The sequence below is a fragment of the Lutjanus erythropterus genome, chromosome 3 (genome assembly GCF_056507025.1).
Source record: "Lutjanus erythropterus isolate fLutEry1 chromosome 3, fLutEry1.hap2, whole genome shotgun sequence".
Taxonomy (NCBI): Eukaryota; Metazoa; Chordata; class Actinopteri; order Lutjaniformes; family Lutjanidae; genus Lutjanus; species Lutjanus erythropterus.
The window spans coordinates 34392883-34402060 of NC_139319.1; the positions used below are offsets into that span (position 1 = coordinate 34392883).

At 39.0% G+C, this 9178-nt stretch overlaps 1 protein-coding gene across 1 annotated transcript; it reads right to left on the reverse strand.

The window, feature by feature from the left end:
- Window positions 1-415: 415 nt before the first annotated feature.
- LOC146330359 (protein Hook homolog 2-like) lies at window positions 416-3752 on the reverse strand. The gene is made up of 3 exons (XM_084713825.1): window positions 3458-3752; window positions 3253-3330; window positions 416-1115 (listed from the first exon to the last, which is right to left on the reverse strand). Exons 1-3 carry the CDS (start codon window positions 3512-3514, stop codon window positions 984-986), a joined length of 267 nt encoding a protein of 88 aa, XP_084569951.1. The 5' UTR covers window positions 3515-3752; the 3' UTR covers window positions 416-983.
- Window positions 3753-9178: the final 5426 nt, after the last annotated feature.

Sequence of the window (9178 nt, forward strand, 5' to 3'; positions counted from 1 at the left end):
TGTGTCCTAAGCAAGCGGGAGACTGGCTGCCATCAAAAAACGGAAGAACTGAGTCCAAAAGTGTCCCATTTACATGTAATATCTTTATAGCTTGCAACAACTCTGCCAATAATTAAGCTAGCTTCTTAGTAACTAAGCTGATCTCCAAACCACAATGCCAATATTTTCAGGTCTTTTTTGTTTCTTAAATACAGAAAATGCAACATCATTGGCAGAGCTAGGCTAGACTTTTACCCCCCACTTTAAGTCTTTGTGTTAAGCTCGACTAAATATGTCAAAGCTACCTGTCTACCTGATATGAAACGAAGACCAACTATTTATCAAAATCAAGAAGTGTGTGTTCATAAAAAATAGATTTCTGGTTAACTGCACATTATATTTTTTAAGATTAATATATTGCCTGTTTCTACTAGTACTAAGCATTAACCAAAGTCTGGACAGAAAATGGTGCTACAATTAAGACACAATGGGTGACAGGTTCCTTTGTCACTTTATTTTCTTTGATTAGTAAAATATCTCTGTAAATAGAAGATTTTCTAACTCATTATCTTGTATATTTAAAAAAAAATGTAATTTAAACAATGAAATTAATGAAACAGCAACAGTTTTACATTAGTCACAAAATGAATAGTCATTGTTTTGCGTTATTTCTAATGGACATTGTATCTTACCTGCAGAAATAAATGTACAGATATTACACAAGGATGGAGCAGACAATCTACTGATTATTGACAAGCACACATTTAGTTATAATACAGATAAAAACGGTAATCTATGACAATATTTAGTACAATAAATATTATTCCAGTACCAACATTGACCAGCAGGGGGTGATGGCAGCAAACCAAATAGAGTGCCGATAGTGAGGAGCTCAGTCAATGAAAAAAAAAAATGAGAGGAAATGCAGACCTGCCACAATCTTGTTTCCCATCCTGTTCATAAGTGGGCTGCTCTCCTCCATTTCTCCCCATGGATGGACGCCCCTATCTGTGCTGCAGCCAGGGGGACAGGGCCCTCCTGGCCTGGGTGGACTGCCTCTGCTTGGACAGGAAAGACTGAGCCGGGCCTGGAGCTCTGGAGTGCTCACACAGACTGTGCTGCTGCAGAGCAGAGGACTGCGAGAGGAAAAGAACAACTGTCATCTGTTTGTGGAACAATTTATACGACCAGACCACAATGACACCTGATAACACAAATAACAAGTACTACTGCTACTGCTATTACTCTGGACTACTACACCGGATTCCACATTCAGATAGTGTCTAGCACTTGCTTTAGAGCCACATCAGCACTAAGATTAAACAAGGATCCTAACTCTGCATACGATTGGCCCACCAGGTGAAGCACTTCACTTGTAGATTAAAAGGTGGTTCTTTGTGAAACAGAGAAGCCACTTGGCTGTTTACAGTTGGTCATAACATACTAAATTAGGGGGGAAAATGGTCTTGCAAAACATCAACAAAAAAAGCAATGCTTATTTAAAGGGCAAAATATGTCGCTGTGAGGAAAGTGTGCAAAAATACAATTTACTTTACCTGCAACAAAATAATGTGACAAAAAGATAGTTTTTCATCTATGCAACCACTTGTGGACTACAGTGTTTGACTCTGTGTTGACCATGACGTAGCATGTGCATTTCATTCTTTTTAAAGAGTTACTGCACATTTAAACACACAATTCTGCTGTTAGGAGTCTCAGATTATAACAATAAGAAAGGATGTAGGTTGATGACACGATGAAGAGGCATGGGATCAGTGGTAGTTGTTTTCTTCTCTTTTAAACAACCACCTGCTGATGAAAGCTGATGAAACTGCTGATGAAAATTTATCTGACATAACCGAGGCATAAATCATGTTCATGAATAAGGTAATATTAAAGTTTTTTTTTACGTTGCATTTAGTCATTTAGTGGCTTCCTTCCTCACTCTGACTTATCTGATGTTTCCTGTGTTTTAACACACTGACAGATTTCTCTGCATTTGAAGACAGCTCAACAAAATGACGTGTTTAGTGTGGAAATGTTACACTACTACAGCTTTAAACATGTTTTTGAACTGTAAACTAAATAATATCACTGTAATGTGATGAAATACATTAAAGCTGGAGTTCAAATTGATTTTTCTGACCAAGTGGATAAAAATCACAATGTTGTGGAATGTAAATAGCTCATCATGCCATCTGCTGTTTTAAATCGGCCCTGAAAATAGCAAGCCCGGTGTGGACATAAGAGTCGACTGGTCGGGACTAATTTACGTCATGAAATTTTTATAAGAAAATCCCACCCTCTACCCCTCTTCAGCCCCTCACTGCCCCCTCTCTCAGCTCCTTGCCCACTATGTAGCACTTTTCAAAATTATAAAGTGGATTTGATTGGATTAGATTCATGTAGACCTAATTCTGATGAACAATACTTAACGAGAAAAATCACCACTCTTTATGCTGATGTCTAAACAGTGTTGATGGAAAATATGGTCATTTGAGGCAATAAATTCCTCAGCGCTGCTTTACTAACCAAGAAAACTGACTCTGCATTTCAAATGACAAACTTTTTCTTTTTACCTTTAGGACGTACTGCAGCTGTCCTTACAAAGTATGTACTGTTGCATTAAGTATGCATACAACTGAGGCATACTACTTCTACATAACATGGTGCCTTGAACTTTGACCCGTTTTCTCAAACACCCATCACAAAGGATTGTGGGTCAGAATAACCAGAAAGCATGTTAGCTTGCATACTACAAAATGCAACCCGACGTAGTGTGATATCCTGGTATTTTTGGCATATGTACTGGGACACAGTGTATTGGAACGCACAGTGAGTTCTCCTGTTTGTGGAGTTGTGCTGGAACCTAAATGTTCCAGGATGCATTGAACATGAACCTCTGATGCCCACGCCCCTGTTGCAGTGTATCACTATCCTAACCGACAGTGATTACTTTGTTGGCTAAAACATTATATGGGCAATGCGCATTATAGCATGCCATTGTCCCCCAGAGACAGAGATGAGAAATCCAAGCCTGTAGTTCTTGCCTAACATCAATGACCTCACTGTGACATCACTGGATGCAGGAACAGATTTTGCATCTGGAAAACTCAGCTTTCTTGAACAATATAGCAGCACTGTGGAATTAATTGCTTCAACTGACAACATTTACCATCAACACTGACTGAACATTGACTTAAAAAGTGCCGTAAAACTGAAATTGAAAGGATACAGTGGTCAGTATTTTCTTCCCTTCCCTCAGGTACTCACCATGCTTTGCCAGGCTGTCAGGATCAGTTTCTCTTCTTGTTCCTCTCTAGACTTTGTATTATCTCCTCCCTGTGTGCCCTGCGGCAGTCATATTTACAAAGTCATTAAGTCTGTAACTGAAACACTTTAACACAGTGAAATAATATGCAGAACACGAGAAAAAAGTACTTTAGAGAAGTTACAGAGTCTGGAGACACAAACTCACCTCTGGGGCAGCTGTCACCACGGTATCAAACACTTTGGCCTCCTTGTTGCTGGTCATTATCCCAGATATATCACAACACAGACAAATCCAACCCAAATGTAACCAAAGAAATGTTTGCGTGACTGTCTGACTTGTACACCAACAGCCTCCTGACCTGGCCCGTCTGTCTGCAGCTCAGTGCTGGCCTTGGCTGTATTTTGCAGCGGAGGCCCTGGTTTTGTTGTGTGGCAGACAGAACAATATCGAGAGGTGCTGCAGGCTTAAGTGCTCTGGCTCCTCGCCACAGTCAAAGATGTCATCCTGCTGACTCGGGCACATTTGCTGTTGGGCAGTCGTTCACCAGGCTGGAGATTAGTAGGCAATTAGCTTGACAATAGACCATGTGGCATGTTTTGAAATTTAGTATATAAAGTTAGGTAAATTATTAAGGTTGTGTACTGTTTGAATTTAAATATTCTGGTTGTTTGAGTGTCCCCCTGCTTATTCACAGAAGAGTCATGTGAAACGTTACTTAGCATGGACAAATGTTTCCAACAGAAACATTGAGCTAAGCTAATGTTAGCTAGATAACCACAACAATGGCAGTCTATCCTCTGGTTTCTCAAGTGTTTGGGGGTTTACTGAGGCTACTTTACTGCAAGGATAGAGGAGCATCCTGTCATTGTAAATCATTCTGTAGCATAGCATTTGCTAAATTGAGGTGAGTGTTACAAGACTCACACAATTTGTACAAGCAACCTAACAACAGCTGAGTAAGACAACTCAGAATAATGTTAGACTTATGACTGAATAAGACAAATGAGGGACTCCCTAAAAACTTGGTATTTCACCACTTAGCGCTTACTTTTTTGTAGGCTTCTTTATGTGATAACCCGTGTGTGTGTATGTCTTTGTAAGAATGCAGAACAAAACCCTGAATTATTTTGGTTGGATGAAAATAAGAAGTTGGTCTTAGGGGCACGGTACAGGCTATGTCTAAAGCTTGGACAATTCAGCAAACTAGGCTGAATAATACACATAGAATATATATATATTTAAGACATTTGAGGTAAGATAGACAGGTTGAGACACTGTAGGTGTTTGCAGTACACAATTTAATTTGAAACTGCACCATAAATTAAGACCATTAAGACCATTAAGACCATAAATGCCTTAATGCTGAGCAGTTCTGTTCATTCTTCAGTCAGTTGTGCCATCTGTTCCTGGTAGTGACTCAGCTAAACAGACAAACAAACATTCACACTAACTCATGGATCTTTGTGGAAATGTCAGTGCCCAGAAATACTGTAGTTCCCCTAATTATCACTTGACCATCATCAAAGGCCAACAGTATCAACTTATCAGGTAAGATCAGACACCAGAGATGATGTCTGGCCTCTCGTGGCTTGTTGTTTACTGACGCTCTCTGTTTCCTGTCTCCCAGAGTCAGTTTTTACAAAGGTCAACCCATACCAGTTTTTGCACTGGCTTCAGGGGAAATGTGGTTAAGTTTTTGTCATTAAGTGTGAAAACACAAGTGTGGGGGAGGATTCAAAGAACTGTGTTTGTGTGCGTTTTTCTCTGGAACCAGGAGCACTGAGGTCAGCAGGAAGGCTTACTGAAACTATCTAATTTAAGATTCAGCTCTACTCTGCAGCTCCTCACAAATGATCTAACCATACATACCACATGGTAACTTGTGTTTGCAAGTGTGTGCACATGTGTGACTGCACATCTCACTGATGAGGCTGCATGTATTTGCTGCTGTGTGGTTCATTTCAGTTTGTGGGACTTTGTGGAAAAGAACTGCACTCCTGAAATGGAAACAAAGTGAAAGAGACAAACCAGAGAGACAAAAATGTGGGAAGACAGGAAACTTTTATAGATGAGGTTCTTGGAATTTGCCTCATCTGAAACCTGTGAATGTTTACTCTGTTATGAAACAGACGCACATCACAGACAGCTAAAGCGCTGCAGATTCCTGTTAGCTAGCAGGGCCTGAACATCTGTTGTGAAAGCTTCCTCCTACTTCTGTAGTTTCTGAGCTGCAGTCCCACACTCACTGAGCTTTCTGAAGATTTATGCTTCATCACAGTCTGTTTCCTAGCATCAGCTCATCACAAGAATCAAAGTTCTTGAAGCAACAGATTTTTAGAATATGCAACTCCCATGAATACCTCAAAAGAACATTCTGGGTTACAGCGCTGGAAAAATAAACTTTAAAAAGTTAGTGCCCTGGCTACCTTAAGATTTTCAGTTGAGTGAATTTGAAAAGACAAGTTGATGTAATTTCATAATGATTTCAAATTCAAATTCAGCTGCATGTGAGAAGACACGTTCGGTAAACTTAAGATATTAAGCTGTACTAACAACTCTCCAGCCACACTGACAAACTATTTCATCTGCTTTTACATTTTCAAAGAGTCAGTTCTTCATTTCACACAAAGAACTTAGAGCTGCAGCTGCTCCTGTTGGAGCTACTTTGTTCCAGCATTGGCACAAATATATGAAACTGCTCCCAGTGAATTTATTAAAATTGTGTAAAGGGATTAAATTCAATATTAACCTTCATCATGATTCACATTGTTTTCATTAATGTGAAAACAAGCAACCATGACTCATCTTAAAGTGTATTAGAGACACCCAGTTTTCATCATGTATGTTTTCTTCAAACTATGAAAAAAAGATGGGTATCAGGAGAGTCTTAAGAGTTGATTGAACTCTTTAAATAAAAATAATAATAATAATAAAATCTTAAAGAAAGAAGTTTATATGTTCTGAAGTGTTCTGAAAATAAATATGAGGAATTTTAAATCCCATTAAATTGAATAAATAAAACTTAAATATTTAAATTAAGTTAATGAGGAAAAAAATGATTGTTTCTTTTCTTTTTCTTTACAGTGATAAGGTCTTTTGCACTTTTGACCTTTTCTCAGCTATATGATAACATTGTAGTTTATAAAAGTTCTGAGATCTGGGAACATGGCAGTCTCACTATAATCAAGTCCAACAGGGAAAGATACACACAAAGTCAAACACACTGTAAACACGTGAAGTTTAAAATAAAGTTTAGCCAGATAATCGAAATTGTGAGCACTGCCCCAAAAACGTCAGTAATAACCTTTTATTATACAGTATAAATATGTGTGTAGATCTACTGTCAAGTACAGTAGGTCAAAGTGGAACCAGGAAGTTTAGCTTTAAATTGTGGTAGATTACAACACACAGTTTTGGGTGCCACTTTTAATGTTTTTGTTTATTTTCTCTTCCAACTAAGAAGCTATGCTGGGGGTGGGGAGTGTTTGACCGCTGTCCAGTCATGTGATTGATTGTTATCACTGAGTTTTTGGTGATACCACTGAAACCTCATTGTGCATGCATTGTTATGATTACCAGTAGCCAAAACTATGAAAATACAACAATGTTGTATGAAACTGGAATTTCCCTTTAAACAGTCAACTTTTTTCAGAGTGACGTCAAGACTAACAGATAACAAGAGCTGATGAATAATAGAGAATACAGTACTTCTACATTAAAAGACAGCTCAGAAAAATATGTCATAACAACATAGTTTAACTGGATCTCAACACTAGAAAAAGAGCCATAAATGTGAAGAGTGAAAGAAGGTTGTGTTTCTAAAAAAAATATCCATTAAACATTATATAGACAAACACTGGATGGCCAAATTACACCAAAACATTCATAGTCCTTAAAAGTGAAAATGACATAAAAATACAAATATTAAAAGGTAAATCTCTGCGACCACCACACACACACAGTTATACCAGTATATACATTCACTCACACACACACACAAAAAAAAGTTATTAACATGACCGCAACAGTATTTGTTTTGATTTGGTCGCTGAGTGAAAGATACGCTCACATGCTGTTTACAACCTTGACATTGTACAAAAACTGGATCAAGCGTGCTCTTTCAGCAGAGTAAACACTCATGTGATGAGCAGTGTTTATTATACCAATTCTTACCCTGTACTTTCACATTTGTTTTTGTCTGGCGTGTGTGTGCGTGTGTGTGTGTGTGCGTGTGTGTTTCGGGCACTCCCTGCTCGGTGAAGACGTACTCTCTGTGCATGAGGACCTGTCTGTCTGGTTCTCTTCGGTCGTGTGTGTGTGTGTGTGTGTGTGTGTGTGTGTGTAGGTATCTGTGTGTCTACCGGTCCTGTCTGTTACACACACATACAGTACACTTTTCGGCTGTCTGCTGTACTGACTTTGTTTAAACAAGGACATTTTATCAGTATTTTCTGATCTGGAATGAATCAACTGTTTGTTAATGGTCTGTCTGACGGTGTAATGTTATCAGGACCGATGGCAGTACAAAGACTTGTGTCTGATGGCTGCTAAAGTGTGTTTAAAGAACCCAGTAGATAAAATATTTTCTTACTGACTTTGAAAATCTTTATCCAAAGGAAATTTCCCATTTTAGGAGATATGCTTGTTTTACCGAAAGTTATGGTGCGTTCCATTTACCACAGAAGTCAGAAGTTGGATACGGGAATTAGGTCACACCCGAGTTGAACATGTTCCAGTACGACAAGTCGAAAAAAAAAAAAAAAAAACTTTTTTGTGCATGATAACAAGGCATCGCACTGTATTTTGTGCATACAAACACCATAGCAACATGTCCACAGACTACTTAGACTACTACCACTGTGTGTACGACTGAATAATTGAGATGCAAATATATGGCTAAGACTTGTCCAGGGCGTACCCCGCCTCTCGCCCAATGTCAGCTGGGATAGGCTCCAGCAGCCCGCAACCCTTACGGAATAAGCGGTTACAGAAAATGAATGAATGAATATATGGCTAAAGTGCTGATAAACAGCTTTCACTACTCTTGGTGTGCAGAGCAGCCATCTTGGATTTTAAGGTCAGGGTTGGTGAGGTTCCTCTGACTTTCCAAGTCAGAAATCTGACTTCATGTCATGTCATGTTCCTCATGTCTGTATAGTAAATATGATGCTACCAGGAGCAGATGGTTAGCTTAACTTAGCATATAAACTGGGCACAGGGGGAAACAGTTAGCCTGGCTCTGTAAGATGAAAAAAAAAGTGCAGCTCAGTCATTAAGACATTATTTGTTTGTTTAATCTCTTGTTAACCACGGACCTCAGCCATCTTACCAAAAACACCCATTGACTCGGACAGCTATGACAGTGGCACTGATCTTGCCAAGAAAACAAACAAGTATATTTCCCAAAATACTTGCCACAGTAGTTGCCAACGTGGGGTCCAGGAGTGCCCCAGGGGTTGAATATGAGGGATCCAGATTAAAAGTAAATATGTTTTACTTACTAGTCATCAGTAAAAATATGTACCTATAAGGACTATTCTGTTCATTTGTTTTTCTCATCACTCTGCTGGCATTAACTCACAGTTATATAATTATGAACCAAGTTAAATTTAACAACAGCCCTCTCAGAAGTGGTTCCAAAGGATAACATTTTTAAAATCTAATTAAACTGCGTCCATGGTTTAATGCGTATATTGTTTTTGGCAGGGGTTGAGCTGGGGGTGGAGGTGAAGAGTCTTTGATATGAAAAGGCTTGAGAACCCCTACACACAGCGTGCTCATTGTAGAGTCATTCCTTATGTTCTGAGATGTCAAATAAATGCTGGATCCCCGACAGGTGTCTCTGTTTTCCGTGTGTGGCACAAAGTGAGTAGTCAGAGTGTTTAGCGCAATAGACGTGTTGGCTGTTTCGCTGCCAGCTGCCAC

Excerpts from the sequence above, each read along its gene's own strand:
- LOC146330359 (XM_084713825.1), bottom strand. The coding sequence starts at position 3,514 with ATGACCAGCAACAAGGAGGCCAAAGTGTTTGATACCGTGGTGACAGCT. Across the intron at positions 3,331-3,457 it reads TGGTGACAGCTGCCCCAGAG|GGCACACAGGGAGGAGATAA; the intron begins GTGAGTTTGTGT and ends TGACTGCCGCAG. Across the intron at positions 1,116-3,252 it reads TGACAGCCTGGCAAAGCATG|TCCTCTGCTCTGCAGCAGCA; the intron begins GTGAGTACCTGA and ends TTCCTCTCGCAG.